The sequence below is a fragment of the Delphinus delphis genome, chromosome 1 (assembly GCF_949987515.2).
Source record: "Delphinus delphis chromosome 1, mDelDel1.2, whole genome shotgun sequence".
NCBI classification, from domain to species: Eukaryota; Metazoa; Chordata; class Mammalia; order Artiodactyla; family Delphinidae; genus Delphinus; species Delphinus delphis.
This window is the reverse complement of record NC_082683.1, coordinates 81,535,416-81,560,686: the sequence shown is the minus strand read 5'-3', so window position 1 is coordinate 81,560,686 and position 25,271 is coordinate 81,535,416. Positions and strand designations below refer to the sequence as shown.

The 25,271-nt window shown below is 37.1% G+C and overlaps 1 protein-coding gene and 1 pseudogene across 9 annotated transcripts in view; both read right to left on the bottom strand.

Moving 5' to 3' along the window:
- The window catches only part of CCDC18 (coiled-coil domain containing 18), a 118,176-nt gene that overhangs the window by 9,222 nt on the left and 83,683 nt on the right, over positions 1-25,271 (bottom strand). For 7 of the 9 annotated variants that reach the window (XM_060025734.1, XM_060025742.2, XM_060025751.2 and 4 more), the window contains 4 exons: positions 24,722-24,865; positions 15,192-15,395; positions 11,940-12,077; positions 7,970-8,170 (listed from right to left, as the gene is read on the bottom strand). In XM_060025734.1, coding sequence (XP_059881717.1) covers positions 7,970-8,170; positions 11,940-12,077; positions 15,192-15,395; positions 24,722-24,865 — 687 coding nt within the window. The remainder of the gene's footprint in view (positions 1-7,969; positions 8,171-11,939; positions 12,078-15,191; positions 15,396-24,721; positions 24,866-25,271) is intronic. The other 2 variants (XM_060025761.2, XM_060025779.2) reach the window with 1 other exon arrangement.
- LOC132421209 (archaemetzincin-2 pseudogene) lies at positions 9,472-10,427 on the bottom strand (annotated as a pseudogene).

Genomic DNA, 25,271 nt, shown 5'->3' with positions numbered 1-25,271 from the left:
ATGCAGAATCTTTAAAATTTTTAGTCAATTTTTTGCAATGAAGTTTTATTATTTTGTGTAAATGTTGTAAATCCCCAGAACACTAACTATATTACTATTTCATAGAGTGTTCAACTGAAACTTAATTTTAGATTCTGTCTATTCATCTTGCCTCTAGTACTGTGAATATAAAGTATTTTATAAGAGGAATTTAAGTGCTCAGGTTAATAATTACAAATATTTCTAAGGTATTAATTGACTGAGTTCTTTTGGTTTTCAATAACTTCCATTTTGCTATAAAATCATTTATTGCTTCAAAACTATCAGTGAGGTTGGTCTTTTTTTAAGGTCTTAGCTGACAGTGTTAATCATACTTATTGGCAGTTTGAACTAATATTAAATTTTTTATCTCTATGCATCAATACTGAGATTAATTCAAATTCCAGAGTAAACTGTCATGATCAATAGGGGTGAATAAGTAGCAAGAGGTTATTTGAAAAATGACATATGTACTCAAAAACCAGTAAAAAAATTTTTTAACAGAATCTTGTACTTTCTACTTTATGATTTTTAGAGGAACTTGCCTGATTTCGAAAAATACTCCTATTTTTTCTTTTTTATATATATCTTTATTGGAGTATAATTGCTTTACAATGTTCTGTTAGTTTCTGCTGTACAACAAAGTGAATCAGCTATATGCATACACATATCCCCTCCTTCTTGAACCTTCCTCCCACCCTCCCTATCCCACCACTCTAGGTCGTCACAAAGCATCGAGCTGATCTCCCTGTGCTATGCGGCAGCTTCCCACTAATGCTCCTCCTTTTATTTTTTTATTATTATTATTATTATTTTTTTCTGCAGTACGCAGGCCTCTCACTGTTGTGGCCTCTCCCGTTGCGGAGCACAGGCTCTGGATGCGCAGGCTCAGCGGCCATGGCTCACAGGCCCAGCCGCTCCGCGACATGTGGGATCTTCCCGGACCGGGGCACGAACCCATGTCCCCTGCATCGGCAGGCGGACTCTCAACCACTGTGCCATCAGGGAAGCCCTGCTTCTCCTTTTAAAGTACTTCAAGTATAAAACCCTCTGAAGTAAACATTATGATTAAGTTGGTATTTGCACAAGTTCCAGGCCAAGATGGCGATATAGGCTCCTCTCATATCTCCTCCCACACACAAAACACCAAATCTACAGCTACATAAGGAACAATTCCCTTCAAAAGAAACAAGCTGAGAAAAAAACATCTACACATTGGGTGGATAAGAAAATGCCCACACCAAAACTAGTAGGAAAGCTGAGACTCACTTTTGCCATAAACCCCACGTCAAGCACAGGGCCATACAATGGGAGGGAACACCTGACTTCCAGTTTCTTCCTTAGAAGCAAACGGCTTGGATCCCACATCTAGTGCTCCAACTTTTAAGACTTCCACCTGAGTGATGGGCCCTCAAAACACTTAGCTGTGAAAGCCAACAGGGCTTGAGTCTGACACACAAGATTACAGCAGACAAAGAAGCAGTTCTTAACAGGCTTCCAAGGATGTACTATGGCTATCCCCTTAGAACTCAGTACAGAAGGAGCAGTACAAGGGAACCCTGTAAGACTATCAGCAGAAATTGCAGGCCAGAAGGTAGTGGCATGATATATTCAAAGTGCTGAAAGAAAAGAACTGCCAACCAAGAACATTCTTCCTGGGACTTCCCTGGTGGTGCAGTGGTTAAGAATCCGCCCTGCCAATGCAGGGGACACAGGTTTGATCCCTGGTCCGGGAAGATCCCACATGCCATGGAGCAACTAAGCCTGTGCACCACAACCACTGAACCAGTGCTCTAGGGCCTACGTGCCACAACTACTGAGCCTGTGCGCTGCAACTACTGAAGTCCGCGCACCTAGAGCCCATCCGCAACAAGAGAAGCCACCACAATGAGAAGCCCCTGCTCGCTGCAGATAGAGAAAGCCCACGTGCAGCAACAAAGGCCCAACGCAGCCAAAATAAATAAATAAATTAATTAATTAAATAAATACTCTTTGAGTTAAAAAAAAAAGAATACTCTTCCTGGCAGTTGTCCTTCAGATTTGAAAGAGAGATAAAGCATTTTCCAGAGAAGCAAAAGCTGAAAGAGCTCATCTCCACTAGACTAACCTTACAAGAAATGTTACAGGGACTTCTTCAAGCTGAAATAAAAGGATACTAATTATTAACAGGAAAACATGAAAATTTAAATCTCATTGATAAAGGTAAATATATAGTTAAATTCATAATACTCTAATGTTGTAATGGTGGTAAGTAAATTACTTATAACTATAGTATGAAAGTTCAAAGACAAAAGTATTAAAACTAAAACTACAATGATTTGTTAATGGGTACACTGATAAAAAGAAGTAAATTTTGACATCAAAAACAAAATAAAGGGGCGACAGAGTAAAAATGTAAAGCTTTAGTATACATTCAAAGTTAAGTTCTTATCAACTTAAAATAGACTGTTATACATTTAAGATGTTTTATGTAAGCCTCAAGAAAACTACAAAGCAAAACTTATCATAGATACACAAAGATAAGGGAAACTAAACATTCCACTATAGAAAATCATCAAATTATAAAGGCAGAGAGCAACAGAAGAAGAAAGGAACGAAGGAATTAAAAACAGCCAGAGAACAATGAACAAAATGGCAATAGTAGGTCCATACCTATCAATAATTAAATATAGATGGACTAAATTCTCTAATCAAATGACAGAGTGGTTTAATAAAAAAATAAGACCTAACTGTATACTGCCTAGAAAGACTCACTTCAGTTTTAAGGACACACATAGACTGAAAGTGAAGGGATGTAAAAATATATTCCATGTAAATGGAAACCAAAAGAAAGCTGAGATAACTACACTTATTTAAAAAAAAAAACAGACTTTAGGCCAAAAGTGTAACAAGAGACAAAGAGGGTCATTATATAATGATAAAGGGGTCAATCCAACAAAAGAATATAACATTTGTAAACATTTTGCACCTAAAAAACACAGGAGCACCTAAATATATAAAGCAAGCATTAACAGACAGCAACATATTAATGTAGGGGGCTTTAATATCCCAGTTTCATCAATGGATAGATCATCCAGACAGAAAATCAATACGAAAACATTGGACCTGAACTACAAGTTAGACCAAATGGACTTAACATTTACAGAACATTCCATCCAACACATGACAGGAGTGTACATATTCTTCTCAAGTGCATATGGAACATTCTCCAGGACAGATCATATGTTAGGTCACAAAACAAGTCTTAATAAATTTAAGAAGATTAAAATCATATCAAGCATCTTCCAACTACAGTGGTATAAAAGTAGAAATCAATTATAAGAAGAAAACTGGAAAATTCACCATTACTTGGAGATTAAACAACATGCTACATAACAACCAATGTGTCAAAGAATAAATCAACAGAGAAATTAAAATTATCTTAAGACAAATTAAAATGGAAATATAATACAACAAAGCTTATGGGATGCAGCAAAAGCAGACATAAGAGGGAAGTTTATAGCGATAAACGCCTACATTAAGAAACAAGAAAGATACCAAATAAAACAACCTAAATTTCTACCTTAGGAAATAAAAAAGGAAGAACAAACTAAGCCCAAAGTTAGTAGAAGGAAGGAAATGAATATCAGAGTGGAAATAAATTAAACAGTGACTAAAAAGACATAGAAAATATCAATGAAACTAAGAGCTGAGTTTTTAAAAAGATAAACACAATAGACAAACCTTTAGCAAGGCTTAACAAGAAAAAAAGAGAGAGAACTTAAATAAATAAAATCAGAAATGAAAGAGGAAATGTTACAACTTGACACCAAAAAAATACTAAGGATCAAAAGGGACTACTATGAACAATTATACACTAACAAATTGGTCAGCAAAGAAAAAAATAGGTAAAATCCTAGAAACATACAACTCAAGACTGAATCATGAACAAAATATAAAATGAGATCTCAATAGACCAATTACTAGTAAGGAGATTGAATCAGTAATAATAATAATAAAAAAAAAATCTCCCAACAACAAAAGTCCAGAACCAAATGGCTTTATTGGTGAATTCTAACAAACATTTAAGAATTAATACCAATCCTCCTCAAACTAGTCTAAAGAAAAGAGATGGGAACATTTCCAAACTCATTTTACCAGGCCAGCATTCCCCTGATACCAAAACCAGACAAGGATGCCACAAGAAAAGAAAATTACAGGCCAACATCACTGATGAACATAGACATGAAAATCTTCAAAAAATATTAGCAAACCGAATGGCCAGCATCAAAAAATCTACAAACAATAAATGCTGGAGATGGTGTGGAGAAAAGGGAACCCTCCTACACTGTTGGTGGGAATATAAATTGGTACAGCCACGATGGAGGTTCCTTAAAAAACTAAAAATAGAGCTACCATACAATTCAGCAATCCCACTCCTGAGCATATATCTGGAGGAAACCATAATTTGAAAGGATGCATCCACCCTGATGTTCATTGCAGCACTATTTACATCAGCCAAGACATGGAAGCAACCTAAATGTCCATCAACAGAGGAATGCATAAAGAAGATGTGGTACATATATACAATGGACTATTACTCAGCCACAAAAAGGAACGAAATAATGCCATCTGCAGTGACATGGATGGACCTAGAGACTGTCATACAGAGTGAAGTAAGTCAGAAAGAGAAAGACAAATATCATATAATATCACTTACATGTGGAATCTAGAAAAATGGTACAGATGAACTTATTTGCAAAGCAGAAACAGAGTCACAGATATAGAAAAAAACTTATGGTTACCAAGGGGGGAAGGTAGGCAGATGGGATGAACTGGAAGATGGGGATTGACATATATACACTACTATAAATAAAATAGATGACAAATGAGAACCTACTGTCTAGCACAGGGAGCTCTACTCAGGGCTCTGTGGTGACCTAGATGGGAAGGGAATCTAAAAAAGAGTGGATGTATGTATATGTATAACTGATTCACTTTGCTGTACAGCAGAAACTAACACAACATTGTAAAGCAACTATACTCCAATATCACTTAATAAAAAAAAGTATTTTAAAATAAATAAATATTTTTAAAAAATATTAGCAAACTGAATTCAACAATGCATTAAAAGAATCATATACCATGATCAAGTGGGATTAGGTCCAGGGACATAAGGATGGTTCAACATCTGCAAATCAATGAGATACCACATTAACAAAATGAAGGATAAAAGTCATATGATCATCTCAAAAGATGCAGAAAAAGCACCTGACAAAGTTCAATATCCATTCATGATGAAAATGCACAACACGTGGTTATAGGGGGAATGTACTCCAACATAATAAAGGTCATATATGACAAACCTACAGTTAACATATTACACAACTGTGAAAAACTGAAAGCATTTCCTTTAAAATCAGGAACAAGACAAGGATGCCAACTCTCACCACTTCTATTCAATACAGAATTGGGAGTCCTAGCCAGAGAAATTAGGGGGAAAAAAAAGGAATAGAAGGAATCCAAATTGGAAAGGAAGAAGTAAAACTGTAACTGTTTGTAAATGACATGATATTATATATAGAAAACCCTAAAGATGCCATCAAAAAACTGTTAGAACTAGTAAATGAATTCAGTAAACAGCAGGATACAAAATCAGTATATAAAAATCTGTTGTACATCTATATATTAATAATGAATTATCAGAAAGAGAAATTAGTAAAATAATCCCATTTATAATTTCATCAAAAAGAATAAAACGCCTAGAAATACATTTATCCAAGGAGATGAAAAACCTGTACACTGAAAACTGTAAGACACTGATGAAAGAAACTGTAAGACACTGATGAAAGAAACTGAAGAAGATACAAATAAATGGAAAGATATTCTTTGCTCATGAACTGGAATAATTAATATTGTGAAAATGTCCTTACTATCCTAAGTGATCTACAGATTCAATTCAACCCCCATCAAAATTCCAATGGCATTTTTCACAGAAATAGAACAAGGTATCCTAAAATTTGTATGCAACCACAAAAGACCCCAAATAGCCAAAGCAATCTTGAAGAAGAACAAAGTTGGAAGCATCACACTTCCTGATTGCAAACCATGTTACAAAGCTATAGTATAGTACATATTAGCATAGAAATGGACACATAGATCAATGGAACAGAATAGATGGCCCAGAAATAAACCCATGCATGTATAGCCAATTAATTTATGACAAAGGAGCTAAGGATATACAATACAATGGAAAGAACAGTATCTTCAATGAATGGTGCTGGCAAAACTGGAGAGCCAGATGTAAAAAAATGAAACTGGACCCCGATCCTACACTATACACAAAAATCAACTCAAACTGTATTCAAAACTTAAATTTATGACCTGAAACCATAAAACTCTTATAAGAAAAAACACGGGGTAAGCACCTTGATATCAGGCGTGGTGATGATTTTTTGGATTTGACACTAAAAGCAAAGGCAACAAAAGCAAAAATAAAAAAGAGGGACTCTATAAACTAAAAAGCTTCTGCACAGCAATGGAAACCAATAAAATGAAAAGGCAACCTACAGAATGGGAAAAAATATTTGCAAATCATTTACTGATAAGGAGTTAATATCCAAAATACCTAAAGAACTCATACAACTCAAAAGCAAAGAAACAATCTAATTAAAAAATGGGCAGAGGAAATGAATATACATTTTTTTCAAAGAAGATATACAAAGAGCCAATAGGTACATGAAAAGGTACTCAATATCACTAACCATCTGGGAAATGCATATCAAAATCAAATGAGATATCACCTTATACTGTTAGAATGGCTATCATCAAAAAGACATCAAAAAGAGATGAGTGTTGGCAAGGGTGTGGAAAAAAGGGAGCCCCTGTGCACTGTTGGTGGGCATGTAAACTGGTACAGCCATTAAGGAAAACAGCATGAAGCTTCCCCCCAAAATTAAAAATAGAGCTATCATTCGATCCAGCAATACCACTTCTGGGTATATATTCAAAGGGAATGAAAACAGGTTATCAGAGATATCTGTACTCCTATGTTCATTGCAGCATTATTCACAATAGCTCAGATAAGGAAAAAACCTAAGTGCCCATCAACGGATGAATGGATAAAGAAGATGTGGTACTACCAAACGTAAAATAGATAGCTAGTGGGAAGCAGCCACATAGCACAGGGAGATCAGCTCGGTGTTTTGTGACCACCTAGAGAGGTGGGATAGGGAGGGTGGGAGGGAGGGAGACACAAGAGGAAAGAGATATGGGGACATATGTATATTTATAACTGATTCACTTTGTTATAAAGCAGAAACTAACACACCATTGTAAAGCAGTTATACTCTAACAAAGATGTTAAAAAAAAAAAAGATGTGGTAAATATACATACAATGGAATATACAATATGCCCTTTGGAACAACATGAATGGACCTTGAGGGCATTATGCTAAGTGAAATAAAACAGAGAAAGACAAATACTGCATGATATCACTTATATGTGGAATCTTAAAAAAAAAAAAAGTCAAACTCATAGAAACAGTGAGCAGGAAAGTGGTTGCCAGAGGCTGGGTGGTGGGGGAAATAGGAGAGGTTGCTAACAGGGTACCACCTTTCAGGTATAAGATGACTAAAGTCTGAGGGATCTAATATATAACATGATGACTACAGTTGGTAACACTAGTTGTATAATTGAAATTTGCTGAAAGATTAGAACTTGAATTTTCTCACACACACACACAAAATTTTTTTTAAGTTCATGGTTGAACGTAAATTATTTCTCCTGTGGTAATATGATACATATCAAATTAATAATGTCCAAATTCAGTGTCTTCTAAATAAAGTGCATTTTATTCAAATAGGTCAATTTTTGGTTATTTAGTCCTCTACAAACTACAAGGATGGGAAAATAAGTCATAAATTTACTTCATTATAGTTCTGCTTTATGTACTTTTATATGTTTACTTACTTTAATAAGTAATGCTTCGTTTATAGCTTCAATTACTTTATTCCTGTCTTGGACTTGCTGATGCAAATTGCTTATAGTGTCCTGAGCTTCTTTTAATTCTAGTTTTGTTTTCTCTAACTGTTCATTTAGTTGCTGAACAGAAGTCTTTTGAGAATCAGCAGTAATCTTCCACTTTGCATGCTTCTCCTGATGTGAAATCATCTACATAGCCCCAAAATTGAAAAGGAAAGGAAGAAAGAAAACAGGGTGAAGTTGGTTTCAACAACATTCTAATACTTTCCATTTCCACTTAAATGAAAGTAAATTCTGTTTGTAGTTACAAACATGATTTCTCAACAAATAACATACTAGAGGGAAAAAGGGGAGAAGGAACCCATAGTTTTAAATTTACTTAAGAACAGTTAACGAAATACCATGGACTGCTTTTGGATCCTGATTTGAACAAATCAGCTATAAAGACATTTTTGTGATAACTGAGGAAATCTGAACAATGATTGGATGTATGATGATATTAAGGAATTAAAGTCAATTTTTAGGTGTAATAATAGCATTGTGGTTATGTTTTTTTAAAATAGCCCTCATCCGACTTCCCTGATGGCGCAGTGGTTAAGAATCCACCTGCCAATGCAGGGACACGGGTTCGAACCCTGGTCCGGGAAGATCCCACATGTCTCAGAGCAACTAAGCCCGTGCACCACAACTACTGAACCTGCACTCTAGAGCCTGCAAGCCACAACTACTGAAGCCCGCGTGCCTAGAGCCTGTGCTCTGCAACAAGAGAAGCCACCGCAATGAGAAGCCTGCACACCGCAATGAAGACCCAACGCAGCCAAAAATAAAAATAAATAAATAAATTTATTAAAATAGTCCGTATCTTTTAGAAATGTTTACTGATGAAACAATCATGTTTGGGATTTGCTTCAAAACAATATGTGATATGTGGGGGAATGTGGGGAAGGGAAGAAAGGGAAGTGAGTGAGGTTAAAGATATGGTGACCATACTTCCCAGTTTGCCTACAGCTGTCTAGGTTTTATGCCTGGTATCCTGGTGTAGTTACTAATAGCACCCTTTTTCATTCTCAAAAGTATTTCCTTTTAGATAAAAGAGATGGTCGACATACTTATAGATCAAATCAAATTGGCCGTGAGTTGATAATTACTGAAGTTGAACAATATATAGGAAGAGTTATACTATTCTACTTTTGAATATGTTTAAAATTTTCCATAATAAAGTTTAAAAAAATCTCATTTTCATTGAAAAAAAATCAGGAGTTTTGCAATTAAATAACTTTTCTGACAACTCTGAAACCTGTATTTTAAAAATTACAGTTAAAAATTATTGATCTCCTTTCCTATTACTTTAATGACATATCCTCTCATTTTTATATTCAACCAACATACACACTTTAAAAAAATCTTTGTTAAGAACAACAACAAAAAAACCTATATATATATTTTTTAACCTGTAAGTATTTATTTTAATTACTCCTATTTGAAGGTCCTTATTTTTGGAAAATAGCAAGGCATTTTATTATCCACTCTTTCCATTCCTTAAAGGCTTCTACAGGTTTTGGCAAATTCACATTATCCTCATGACTATGTTTTGGAGGGAGGTGTGTCAGCAGATTCATCTTCAATCCACCTCACCAGCGCTTTGTACCCTTCCACAGTGCTACAACCAATAGCATGCTGTAACTTGTGTAAACAGATAGGGTAAAAGTTTAGGGGGCACTGGTCAGCTTTTCCCAAATCTTTGGAACCTTGCATTAGATGTTCAAGCCACTGGCAGTGTTAAAGTCCAAATCTGTGTCCAACCTCATGGGTTAAAGTCTTATAGGATCAAAGTGGCAAAACACTAGTCATTTCAGGAATGTAATAGTTATCAAAAATTGAATAGTCGTTTGAAGGTGTTCTCTGCAGCTTCTGTACCTTGCCTTCATAAGATAAACTATTAAAAAAACGCCATACCTGACAAGGCTGAATATCCCCATACCATCTGTTAAAGAGGCCTGTCCAAAGGCAAAATTCCAGGGAATCTCTTGGGTAATGCTCAGTGTTATTCCCACAACACAGAAGGCATCTTTAGGCTTCTAATTTTTTTAGAACTTCAGGGTATGCCCTGCATGAATTTGTAGGTTTTGGATGTTATCACTGACTCTAAAAGAACACCTTGCAGAGACAGGAACTGGTTCTAGGAGCTTTACTGTCAAGCCACAGAAAAATGCTTCACAGTAGCCCTTGAGTCATTTAATATATTCTTGACTGATAACTCTGGTGTTTCCTAGAGATCCAATGCACTGTATATAAATACTGCATTTCTCTGGAGAGGGTGTCTTTCTGTAAGGATCACTGAAAAACTTTTCAAAAGTCTTGGGGAGCCTCAGGATGGGAGGTATCCAATCTGATCACGAATGCAAGATGGGTCCAAAGGTATCACCCTCTGGCTGGAAGTCTTCATTTATCAAAAGCTGTTCCACCAGCACCTAACTTTTACTGTGACACAAGTGCTGGGTTCTTAAGATGAGAGCTGTTTTTAGTGTCTGTTTAGAGTTCCATACTGTTTGCATAATGAAAGGTCTCTTCCATTCACATCGTGTTCCTATGTAGAGCTTTCATTTTTCTGTCTGAATGGGTTAAACAGCTGTTTCACCATGAGGCTTAAAAGGACCAGCATGTCTGGGGCCTGACTGGAAAAGCATTATGCTGGGTGCCTTCATCCCCGACAGGCCTCCAAGACACCAGCTGCAGCCCCTGTGCGAGTATCCATATTAGGTGTTTTTATATGATGCATATAAAATATTAATACCAGATATTAAACAGCAATACTAGAACCAATTTTTACAATTCATTTTATGTACTATTGTTTATAAATAATTTCAGGATGCTTATAAAACTAAAAGTAAAAAATTGGATGATTAAAATAAAAGTAGAAATTCAGACCATGTAATAAAAGCATACTGAGTAGTTCCTGGCAAATACTTGAGATGGACCAATTATTACTGATGGTCACTAAGATGACCAGCTAATATCAAATAATTATGCTGAACTCATCAGCATTCACATTTGTCTCTAAAGACCAAAGGTTGTAATCTCTTGGCCTGAGGACTGGATTCAGCTTGCAAATGTGTTTTGTTTGGCAGACAATGTTTTCAAAGAGATTTGACTCTAAATGCATTTAAACAAGACATGGTGACCACAAACCCAACTTATCCCTCACAAAGATGTTACCAAACTCCCTAGAAATGAGTTTAATATAAATATATTTGCAACCATTGCCATACGGAAAAATGCTTTATTAGAACTTCATAAGTAATTTATTCAGGTCTTAAACATAAATTCTGGATATCTTCAAATATAGTTTTTAAAAAGACAAGAAATGCTATTCTAATGGGTGACACTGCCCATTTCTATAAAGGCTCAGGACACATGGATAGATAAAAAGTATTGTACTGCCTCTCTAACTTACTATCAGAGCAAATGTTGAAAATTACAACACATTAATAGATCTACATCACATGAAACAGCTTATATTGGTTATTAAATACCTCCAGTTAGTTTTGGCAAGCGCTATTTTATAACCAATGATACAATGATAATGATGTGCCAGGCTCTGGTGTAAGAACTTTAACTACACTAATTCATTTAATCCTCAGCACAGTTTTATGAAATAGATAGCATTATTATATCCATTTTAGTTAAAGATGTTAAGTTAGTTGCCCAAGGTTACATAAGTGTCAAGTAATGAGCTGAGATTTAGAACCAGGATGCCTGGCTAAAGAATTCAACCTCTTAACCCCACAGAATATTAGTTCACTGGATATGAAGCAAAAGTTATACGTTTAGGATACCAGAAATGGAAGACCACATGTATTACTCTATAATGAACATTTAAGAGCTAGACTTATACTTTGTTCAGATAGATCAACACACTTTAGCAGGGGGTAATAGAACAAATTAAATTTTTATTTACCTCTAGATGATAAGCTTCTTTGACAGATTCTACTTCTGCTGACAATTTCTTGATTTCTGCTTGCATTCTTACTTCTAACTGAGCTTCACGTACTTGAGAAGCCCCCAACTCTTCAGCTAAATGTTTTCCATGAGCTTCCTTAAAATGACATATTAAGTAAAGGTTACATTACTTGTTTATTTGGCTATTATAGCTAAACAACTCACCACATTTATAGAAGTATCTTAATCTTTTATAATACTATGTACTCATACACAGTTACCATATTAAATGTACACTTTAAAAAATGTATTAATCTAGATTTTAATCTAGATCTTTAAGAGAGTACTAATGGGAAAGTATCAGTATATTGTTTGTTATCATAATATAATAGAAGTTCACTAACCAATGCATTTTGTAAAATAAACTAATAACCACAGAACACTGAACTTTGGCAGATAATAGTCTGCTCTTAGGTATGGGTATGTATTTTTGCTCACCAGATGTGCTGTTTGCTTATCTACAGTCAGTTGTGTATTTATCCAGACCTATTTATGCTAGTTGTGTTTGTGACTACAATTATGTAGTTTTATTATACATTATGAACATTGATGAAATATGCATGTAAAATGAATGTTTTTATATGAAAACTAAGTTATATGCTTTGAGACAATTCAATGAGTGAGTCACAAACATTTGCTACCCAATTAGAACCAGTCAGGATAGTTGTAAAATATTGTGTGAAATCCCATAAAAAATACGAGATGCTATCCTCTGATTCACAAATGTCTTTCAATTCTTTTTCCATTTTAAGAAACTAAAATTGGAAACTATAGATGATGGAATATGAGTATGGTTTATGCAAGAAAGACTAGGTGGAATTTTAATCAAGTGACCCTACCATACACCAAAAACCAAGATTTGGTCCCACATTAAAAGATTAACGCATGAATGTAAACTTAGATTTTTGGGTTAAAATATAATACTTAAAGTGTCATTTTTTAAAAATAAATGTATTTATTTTGTTTATTTATTATTTTGGGCTGCATTGGGTCTTCGTTGCTGCGCGGGCTTTCTCTAGTTGCAGCGAGCGGGGGCTACTCTTCGTTGTGGTGAGCGGGCTTCTCACTGTGGTGGCTTCTCTTGTTGCGAAGCACGGGCTCTAGTCACGCGGGCTTCAGTAGTTGAGGCACGGGGGCTCAGGAGTTGTGGCGCACGGGCCTAGTTGCTCTGCAGCACGTGGGATATTCCTGGACCAGGGCTTGAACCTGTGTCCCCTGCGTTGGCAGGTGGATTCTTAACCACTGTGCCACCAGGGAAGCCCTAAAGTGTCATTTTTTTTTTTAATGTTTATTTATTTATTTATCTTTTGCTGCGTTGGGACTGCACTGGGTCTTCATTTTTTCTTTTTTTTTTTATGCGGTACGCGGGCCTCTCACTGTTGTGGCCTCTCCCGTTGCGGAGCACAGGCTCCAGATGCACAGGCTCAGCGGCCATGGCTCACGGGCCCAGCCGCTCTGCAGCATGTGGGATCTTCCCGGACTGGGGCACAAACCCGTGTCCCCTGCATCGGCAGGCGGACTCTCAACCACTGTGCCACCAGGGAAGCCCTGGGTCTTCGTTTTTGCGTGCGGGCTGTCTTTAGCTGTGTCAAGCATGGGCTACTCTTGGTTGCGGTGCAAGTGTTTCTCATTGTGGTGGCTTTTCTTGTGGAGCACTGGCTCTAGGTGCGTGGGCTTCAGTAGTTGTGGCACATGGGCTTCAGTAGTTGTGGCTTGTAGGCTCTAGAGAGCAGGCTCAGTAGTTGTGATGCACGCGTTTAGTTGCTCTGCAGCATGTGGGATCTTCCAGGACCAGGGCTCGAACCCATGTCACCTGCATCAGCAGGCAGATTCTTAACCACTGCGCCACCAGGGAAGGCCTAAAATGTCATTTTTAATAATTCCCCACTTTCACTTACTTATTTGATTAACTGAGCTTAGTTTATCAGATAAAATCAATTATACTACATTTAGATACTATTGATAAGGACAGAAATGAGATAAAAGATAGCCTCCCTTTTCCTAGTAGACTCCCATGTGCCTGACATTCTAGTAAAAATTCCCTGTATATTTATTATTAGTCTAACCACCCAGAAATGTGAATAAAAATGTCATTAGGTTAACCAAGGCTAAATGTAAAAACATTTTCAGTCAATTCCCATACTGAATTAGTAACCATAATAGAAAGCAGAAAAATCACAAGAACTTTTCTAGAATACCAATAAATATATTTTTTTCGAAGTCTAAGTAATTAACTCACATATATCAATCTAAATATTTTTAAGCCAAGTTGTTAACTTTCTATCTAATACTAGGGAAATACAATCTATATTAGTGCTCTTGCTACTTAAAAGCTCTTTTCCTCCCCAAGGGTTCTGGACTGCAGGTTTCTAACAGTTATAAATTTAGATAGTCAGTTTTCATATATGAATGGCTACAAATGTAAAAAGTTTTTACTAAAAAAGATTTATTCGAGACTTCCCTGGTGGTCCAGTGGTAAAGAATCCGCCTTACAATGCAGGGGACGCGGGTTCGATTCCTGGTCAGGGAACTAAGAGCACACATGCTGCGGGGCAACTAAGCCAGTGTGCCACAATTACTGAGCTCGCGTGCCTCAACTAGAGCCCGTGTGCCGCAAGCTACAGAACCCATGCGCCCTGGAGCCCAAGCGCCACAACTACCGAGCCCACGCACCCTGGAGCCTGCATGCCACAACTAGAGAGAAGCCCACGTGCCACAACGAAGAGCCTGTGTGCTGCAATGAAAGATCCCACATGCCTCAATGAAGATCCCATGTGCTGCAACTAAGACACAATGCAGCCAAAAATAAATTATATTAAATAAATAAATAATGAATAAATTTTTTAAAAAAGATTAGATTTATTTTTTTTGTTTGAGTGATAGCTCAAATTCACTTGAAAGTCTGAAAGTGCTTTATAACTCATTTTATTGAAAACTAATTAGTTTGACTAATACTCAGTTCTGAGAGACTTCCAAGTTACACTACAATGCTGTGCTAAATATAACAGTTTTTTAAAAAATTTGGGTAAAATACACATAACATAAAATTTACCACCTTAATCATTTTTAAGTGTAAAATTTGGTGGTATTAAATACATTCACATTGTTGTGGAACACAATTAACTTTTGTAAGAACTATATTCTATAGTCGAAAACGTAAAGGTTAAAAATTTTAGTATTTTCAGTAAGGTAAAATTAGAATAGGGATTACTTTCTCTTTAGAGAGTTGCTTTATTTCCTCCAGTTCACTTGACAGCCTTTCTACTTCTCTCTGTGCTTGCACTTGTTGACGATGAGCCTCCACCAATTCTGTATGAGAGTTCTGCAAATGCTCCCGAGATAGCCTCAATTCTTGCTCCAAATCTATGGCCTCCTTGTACTGAGTTGCAATGTACTGTTCCTGCTCTTTCATAACCTGAAATGCACAAGATATTTGTAGGTTTCAAAATAAAATGATACAGATAACTTATTCTTACTCTGATTTCTCTTTTAATAAATGACTTAACCCCTCCCAACTAAACCTCTATATAATTTAACATATAATGAATATCATCCACTGTGAAACTAACATTCGAAAATGTTTTCTTTTTTAATGATAAAAAAATGACAAAAGTACTGTAATAAATCTGGGACTCACTGGTATATTTTACATGACTTTAATATGCAAGCTGCATAATCCTTTAACATTATGATGCAACATCACAGAATATATAATAATATAAAGAGAAGAAAGACGTTAATATTTCATCATCCATGTCAAAGATGGAGAATATACTGGCGTGAATAATCAAAACCTACCACTAACCCACACAGCTTGGTTAAGGATGATCTTATTCACTGCAAAAGGGAAATTTGTTATTGGGGCTACTACTCCTTCTGAAAACCTTTTACATTCCTCAGTTAAATCCCTAGTAAAGTATTATTTCTTAGAGAAAAAGAAATCAGTAAAAAGTAAATTAGTTCTAAATTGGCTCAGTGAGGTAGATTAGATGGTAGATAATGACGCTTGACTTTAGGGCTGATAAGAAGGAAAGAAACCAGTACAAATCACTAGGACCCTAATGTCTAGAATGGGGGCCTAAGGTCCAACAGTGTTGTATATCAGTATAAATCTCATGTAAATATTTTTAGCCAGCCCTTGTTAAGGAACATGAAATGATTGAGCCAGTAACCTTTCTTTTTTCTCACTGGGGCCCAAACTTGGTCTCAGAGACCCTGCTTAATTTATGTATTGATATATAATCCAACAAATATTTATTCATGCTTACTATGTGATATGTACTATTCTAGGTGTTGAGGATAAAGCAGTGAACAGAGGAGACAAAGTGGCTACCCTTGTGGAGTTTATATTCAACTGGAAGAGACAGATAATCAATTAATCAAACACAATAAAGAGCTATATATTGATATTAAGTTTTAAAGTTGAGTATAGTATTTAAAAACAAAAAAAAGTTACATCCATGAGAGCTCTTAGAAACAAATTCACTTTTAAAAAAAGGCAAGTGGGTGGAATGAGTTCAGTAGTCAACACACATGCAAACTGATGATATGAAGTCATCAAACTTTATCTGGCAACTCAATGTACTTGGCCTCAATAAAATACAACTATCTGTTAATTCATTCTCTGGATAGAGTCCCTCAAGGACAAAGGAGTGCATCCTATTAATATCTGATCTTCAGTTCTATCACATAGTAGGTTCTCAATTAAAACATACATATATTTATTGATCAAGTGAGCATATATCATGGATTTACTATGTGAGAGATATGCAAATGCCTATAAGGAATATAAAGACAAATAAGATGATAACCTCACCTATAATCAGAACATCAGAATAAAGTAATTAATAAGATAAGGAAAATAGTAGGTATCTGGCACAAATAATTAGCCTAAAAATACTTATGGCACAGTTTCTGTGCATACTAAATACCAATCACATACTAAAACCAATCAGTTTAAAATATAAAGATTTTAGACGAGGGGAAGATGGCGGAAGAGTAAGACGCGGAGATCACCTTCCTCCCCACAGATACACCAGAAATACATCTACACGTGGAACAACTCCTACAGAACACCTACTGAACGCTGGCAGAAGACCTCGGCCCTCCCAAAAGGCAAGAAACTCCCCACGTACCTGGGTAGGGCAAAAGAAAAAACAGAGACAAAAGAATAGGGACGGGACCTGCACCAGGGGGAGGGAGCTGTGAAGGAGGAAAGGTTTCCACACACTAGGAAGCCCCTACGCAGGTGGAGACTGCCGGTGGCGGAGGGGGAAAGCTTCGGAGCCGCGGAGGAGAGCGCAGCAACAGGGGTGCGGAGGGAAAAGCGGCGAGATTCCCGCACAGAGGATCGGTGCCGATCGGCACTCACCAGCCCAAGAGGCTTGTCTGCTCACCCGCCAGAGGACTGGGGTTGGCGGCTTGAACATAGCCTGAAGGGGTTAGTGCACCACGGCTAGCCGGGAGGGAGTCCGGGGAAAAGTCTGGACCTACCGAAGAGGCAAGAGACTTTTTCTTCCGTCTTTGTTTCCTGGTGTGCGATGAGAGGGGATTAAGAGCGCTGCTAAAAGGAGCTCCAGAGACGGGCTCGAGCCACAGCTAAAAGCGCGGACCCCAGAGACCTGCATGAGACGTTAAGGCTGCTGCTGCTGCCACCAAGAAGGCTGTCTGCGAGCACAGGTCACTATCCACACCCCCCTTCCGAAGAGCCTGTGCAGCCTGCCACTGCCAGGGTCCCGGGATCCAGAAACAACTTCCCCGGGAGAACGCACGGCACGCCTCAGGCTGGTGCAACACCACGCCGGCCTCTGCCACCGCAGGCCCGCCCCACACTCCGTGCCCCTTCCTCCCTCTGGCCTGAGTGAGCCAGAGCCCCCGACTCAGCGGCTCCTTTAACCCTGTCCTGTCTGAGCGAAGAACAGATGCACTCTTGTGACCTACATGCGGGGGGGGGGGGGGGCAAATCCAAAACTGAGCCCCTGGGAGCTGTGAGAACAAAGAAGAGAAAGGGAAATCTCTCCCAAGAGCCTCAGAAGCAGCGGATTAAAGCTCCACAATCAACTTGATGTACCCTGCATCTGTGAATACATGAATAGAAAACAAATCATCCCATTTTGAGAAGGTGGACTTTGAGAGCAAGATTTATGATTTTTCCCCCTTTCCTCTTTTTGTGAATGTGTATGAGTATGCTTCTGTGTGACATTTTGTCTGTATAGCTTTGCTTCCACCATTTGTCCTAGGGTTCTATCCGTCTGTTTTTTTTTCTTTTTAATTTTTTTTCTTAATAATTATTTTTTATTTTAATAACTGTATTTAATTTTATGTTATCTTCTTTTTTTCTTTCCTTCCCTCCCTCCTTTAGACAATGAATCATCCCAAATTGAGGAGATGGACTTTGAGAGCAAGATTTATGATTTTTTCCCCTTTTCCTCTTTTTGTGAGTGTGTATGTGTATACTTCTGTGTGAGATTCTGTCTGTAGAGCTTTGCTTCCACCATTTGTCCTAGGGTTCTATCCATCCGTTTTTTTTTAATAATTATTTTTTATTTTAATAACTTTATTATATTTTATCTTATTTTATTTTACTTTATCTTCTTTCTTTTTCTTCTTCCTTCCCTCCTTCCTTCCTTCCTCCGTCCCTCCTTTCTTTCTTTCTTTCCTTCTTTCTTTCTACTTCTACTAATTCTTTCTTTCTACTTTTTCTCCCTTTTATTCTGAGCCGTGTGGATGAAAGGCTCTTGGTGCTGCAGCCAGGAGTCAGTGCTGTGCCCCTGAGGTGGGAGAGCCAACTTTAGGACACTGGTCCACAAGAGACCTCCCAGCTCCACATAATATCAAATGGCGAAAATCTCCCAATGATCTCCATCTCAACACCAGCACCCAGCTTCACTCAACAACCAGCAAGTTACAGTGCTGGACACCCTAACCAAACAACTAGCAAGACAAGAACACAACTCCACCCATTAGCAGAGAGGCTGCCTAAAATCATAAGTCTACAGACACCCCAAAACACACCACCAGACGTGGACCTGCCCACCAGAAAGACAAGATCCAGCCTCATCCACCAGAACACAGGCACTAGTCCCCTCCACCAGGAAGCCTACACAACCCATTGAACGAACCTTAGCCACTGGGGACAGACACCAAAAACAAAGGGAACTACGAACCAGCAGCCTGCAAAAAGGAGACTCCAAACTCAAACACACAGCAGATGAAGGAGCAAGATAAAAACCCACCAGACCTAACAAATGAAGAGGAAATAGGCAGTCTACCTGAAAAAGAATTCAGAATAATGATAGTAAAGATGATCCAAAATCTTGGAAATAGAAGAGACAAAATGCAAGAAACATTTAACAAGGACCTTGAAGAACTAAAGATGAAACAAACAATGATGAACAACACAATAAATGAAATGAAAAATACTCTAGATGGGATCAATAGCAGAATAACTGAGGCAGAAGAACAGATAAGTGACCTGGAAGATCAAATAGTGGAAATAACTACTGCAGAGCAGAATAAAGAAAAAAGGATGAAAAGAACTGAGGACAGTCTCAGAGACCTCTGGGACAACATTAAACACACCAACATTCGAATTATAGGGGTCCCAGAAGAAGAAGAGAAAAAGAAAGGGACTGACAAAATATTTGAAGATATTATAGATGAAAAGTTCCCTAATATGGGAAAGGAAATAGTTAATCAAGTCCAGGAAGCACAGAGAGTCCCATACAGGATAAATCCAAGGAGAAATATGCCAAGACACATATTAATCAAACTGTCAAAAATTAAATACAAAGAAAACATATTAAAAGCAACAAGGGAAAAACAACAAATAACACATAAAGGAATCCCCATAAGGTTAACAGCTGATCTTTCAGCAGAAACGCTGCAAGCCAGAAGGGACTGGCAGGACACATTTAAAGTGATGAAGGAGAAAAATCTGCAACCAAGATTACTCTACCCAGCAAGCATCTCATTCAGATTTGATGGAGAAATTAAAACCTTTACAGACAAGCAAAAGCTGAGAGAGTTCAGCACCACCAAACCAGCTTTACAACAAATGCTAAAGGAACTTCTCTAGGCAAGAAACACAAGAGAAGGAAAAGACCTACAATAACGAACCCAAAACAATTGAGAAAATGGGAATAGGAACATACATATCGATAATTACCTTAAATGTAAATGGACTAAATACTCCCACCAAAAGACACAGATTGGCTGAACGGATACAAAAACAAGACCCATATACATGCTGTCTACAAGAGACCCACTTCAGACCTAGAGACACATACAGACTCAAAGTAAGGTGATGGAAAAAGATATTCCATGCAAATGGAAACCAAAAGAAACCTGGAGTAGCAATTCTCATATCAGACAAAATAGACTTTAAAATAAAGACTATTAGAAGAGACAAAGAAGGACACCACATAATGATCAAGGGATCAATCCAAGAAGAAGATATAACAATTGTAAATATTTATGCACGCAACATAGGAGCACCTCAATACATAAGGCAAATACTAACAGCCATAAAAGGGGAAATCGACCGTAACACATTCATAGTAAGGGACTTTAATACCCCACTTTCACCAATGGACAGATCATCCAAAATGAAAATAAATAAGGAAACACAAGCTTTAAATGATACATTAAACAAGATGGACTTAATTGATATTTATAGTACATTCCATCCAAAAACAACAGAATACACATTTTTCTGAGGTGCTCATGGAACATTCTCCAGGATAGATCATATCTTGGGTCACAAATCAAGCCTTGGTAAAGTTAATAAATTTGAAATTGTATCAAGTATCTTTTCCGACCACAACGCTATGAGACTAGATATCAATTACAGGAAAAGATCTGTAAAAAATACAAACAGATGGAGGCTAAACAATACACTACTTAATAACGAAGTGATCAGTGAAGAAATCAAAGAGGAAATAAAAAAATACCTAGAAACCAATGACAATGGAAACACGACGACCCACAACCTATGGGATGCAGCAAAAGCAGTTCTAAGAGGGAAGTTTATAGCAATACAATCCTACCTTAAGAAACAGGAAACATCTCAAATAAACAACCTAACCTTGCACCTAAAGCAATTAGAGAAAGAAGAACAAAAAAACCCTGAAGTTAGCAGAAGGAAAGAAATCATAAAAATGAGATCAGAAATAAATGAAAAAGAAATGAAGGAAACGATAGCAAAGATCAATAAAACTAAAAGCTGGTTCTTTGAGAAGATAAACAAAATTGATAAACCATTAGCCAGACTCATCAAGAAATAAAGGGAGAAGACTCAAATCAATAGAATTAGAAATGAAAAAGGAGAAGTAACAACTGACACTGCAGAAATACAAAAGATCATGAGAGATTACTACAAGCAACTCTATGCCAATAAAATGGACAACCTGGAAGAAATAGACAAATTCTTAGAAAGGCACAACCTGCCAAGACTGAATCAGGAAGAAATAGAAAATATGAGCAGACCAATCACAAGCACTGAAATTGAAAATGTGATTAAAAATCTTCCAACAAACAAAAGCCCAGGACCAGATGGCTTCACAGGCAAATTCTATCAAACATTTAGAGAAGAGCTAACACCTATCCTTTTCAAACTCTTCCAAAATATAGCAGAGGGAGGAACACTCCCAAACTCATTCTATGAGGCCACCATCACCTTGATACCAAAACCAGACAAGGATGTCACAAAGAAAGAAAACTACAGGCCAATATCACTGATGAACATAGATCAAAAATCCTCAACAAAATACTAGCAAACAGAATCCAATAGCACATTAAAAGGATCATACACCATGATCGAGTGGGTTTATTCCAGGAATGCAAGGATTCTTCAATATATGCAAATCAATCAATGTGATACACCATATTAACAAAGTGAACGAGAAAAACCATATGATCATCTCAATAGATGCAGAGGAAGCTTTCGACAAAATTCAACACCCATTTATGATAAAAACCCTGCAGAAAGTAGGCATAGAGGGAACTTTCCTCAACATAATAAAGGCCATATATGACAAACCCACAGCCAACATTGTCCTCAATGGTGAAAAACTGAAAGCATTTCCACTAAGATCAGGAACAAGACAAGGTTGCCCACTCTCACCATTCTTATTCAACATAGTTTTGGAAGTTTTAGCCACAGCAATCAGAGAAGAAAAGAAAATAAAAGGAATCCAAATCGGAAAAGAAGAGGTAAAGCTGTCACTGTTTGCAGATGACATGATACTATATATAGAGAATCCTAAAGATGCTACCAGAAAACTACTAGAGCTAATCAATGAATTTGGTAAAGTAGCAGGATACAAAATGCACAGAAATCTCTGGCATTTCTATACACTAATGATGAAAAATATGAAAGTGAAATCAAGAAAACACCCCCATTTACCATTGCAACAAAAAGAATAAAATATCTAGGAATAAACCTACCTAAGGAGACAAAAGACCTGTATTCAGAGAATTATAAGACGCTGATGAAAGAAATTAAAGATGATACAAATAGATGAAGAGATATACCATGTTCTTGGATTGGAAGAATCAACGTTGTGAAAATGACTCTACTACCCAAAGCAATCTACAGATTCAATGCAATCCCTATCAAACTACCACTGGCATTTTTCACAGAACTAGAACAAAAAATTTCACAATTTGTATGGAAACACAAAAGACCCTGAATAGCCAAAGCAATCTTGAGAACAAAAAACGGAGCTGCAAGAATTAGGCTCCCTAACTTCAGACTATACTACAAAGCTACAGTAATGAAGACAGTATGGTACTGGCAGAAAAACAGAAAGATAGATCAATGGAACAGGACAGAAAGCCCAGAGATAAACCCATGCACATATGGTCACCTTATCTTTGATAAAGGAGGCAAGAATGTACAGTGGAGAAAGGACAGCCTCTTCAATAAGTGGTGCTGGGAAAACTGGACAGGTACATATAAAAGTATGAGATTAGATCACTCCCTAACACCATACACAAAAATAAGCTCAAAATGGATTAAAGACCTAAATGTAAGGCCAGAAACTATCAAACTCTTAGAGGAAAACATAGGCAAAACACTCTATGACATAAATCACAGCAAGATCCTTTTTGACCCACTTCCTAGATAAATGGAAATAAAAACAAAAATGAACAAATGGGACCAATGAAACTTCAAAGCTTTTGCACAGCAAAGGAAACCATAAACAAGACAAAAAGACAACGCTCAGAATGGAGAAAATATTTGCAAATGAAGCAACTGACAAAGGATTAATCTCCAAAATTTATAAGCAGCTCAATAACAAAAAAACAAAAAACCCAATCCAAAAATGGGCAGAAGACCTAAATAGACATTTCTCCAAAGAAGATACACAGATTGCCAGCAAACACATGAAAGAATGCTCAACATCATTAATCATTAGAGAAATGCAAATCAAAACTACAATGAGATATCATCTCACACCAGTCAGAATGGCCATCATCAAAAAATCTACAAACAATAAATGCTGGAGAGGGTGTGGAGAAAAGGGAACACTCTTGCACTGCTGGTGGGAATGTGAATTGGTACAGCCACTATGGAGAACAGTATGGAGGTTCCTTAAAAAACTGCAAATAGAACTACTATATGACCCAGCAATCCCACTACTGGGCATATACCCTGAGAAAACCATAATTCAAAAAGAGTCATGTACCAAAATGTTCATTGCAGCTCTATTTACAATAGCCAGGAGATGGAAACAATCTAAGTGTCCATCATCAGATGAATGGATAAAGAAGATGTGGCACATATATACAATGGAATATTACCCATAAAAAGAAATGAAATGGAGCTATTTGTAATGAGATGGATAGACCCAGAGTCTGTCATACAGAGTGAAGTAAGTTATAAAGAGAAAGACAAATTTTGCTAACATATATATATGGAATTTAAGGGAAAAAATGTCATGAAGAGCCTAGGGGTAAGACAGGAATAAAGACACAGACCTACTAGAGAATGGACTTGAGGATATGGGGAGGGGGAAGGGTAAGCTGTGACAAAGCGAGAGAGAGGCATGGACATATATACACTACCAAACGTAAGGTAGATAGCTAGTGGGAAGCATCCGCATAGCACAGGGAGATCAGCTCGGTGCTTTGTGACCGCCTGGAGGGGTGGGATAGGGAGGGAGATGCAAGAGGGAAGAGATATGGGAGCATATGTATATGTATAACTGATTCACTTTGTTATAAAGCAGAAACTAACACACCATTGTAAAGCAATTATACTCTAATAAAGAGGCAGAAAAAAAAAAAAGAAGCATAAGGACTTCCCTAGTGGCGCAGTGGTTAAGAATCCGTCTGCTAATGCAGGGGACACAGGTTCGATCCCTGGTCCGGGAAGATCCCACATGCCATGGAGCAACTAAGCCTATGCACCACAACTACTGAGCCTGTGCTCTAGAGCCTGCAAACCACAACTACTGAGCCTGCGCTCTAGAGCCCATGAGCCACGACTACTGAGCCCGCTTGTCACAACTACTGCAGCCCGTGTGCCTAGAGCCTGTGCTCTGCAACATAGAGAAGCCACCGCAATGAGAAGCCCGCGCACCACAACGAAGACCCAACACAGCCAAAAAATAAATAAATAAATTTATAAAAGATAAATACAAAGCATATTTAACACTAAAAAAACAAAAAAAAACAAAAACAAAACATAACGATTTATATCAATCTTGTTCCTTAGGAGGAAAATAATTTGCTTACAATTTCCATTTCTTTCATCTTTTCTTGTGTCCGTTCAGTTTCTTTTTTCAGTTGACTTATCTCCTGTTCATTTTGTAGTGTTATAAACACTTTTTCTCGAAGTTGTTCTTTGGCATTTTGCAATTTTTCATTCAAACCTTCTATCTGAATTTTAAACAGAGCAATGTTAATGTAACTAAAGAAAAATAATTCTTCAGTCATAAATGCAATCCAAGTAAGTCAGGTTTTAAACATGTATATCTAAAATAGCAAAAATTTAAAAATGTTTTTCTTTTTCTTTTTTCTTTTAGAAGAGAGTGAGTTTATTAGAACAAAGATTCAAAAATATGTTTTTCTTAAAACAACCATAACTTTGACATAAGTATCAGAATTCTTGTGCCTAATAAAATGCTTATATGTATACCTAAAATATACTAAAAGAGATGACAGTCTCAACCACATTTGTATAAGAAAGGAAAATAAAGGTACGTTAAAACAACACACATTACGTGGCCTTAAAAATAATTTTACGGGTAATTATCTGCATGAGGTAAAAAATACAATTAGTGAA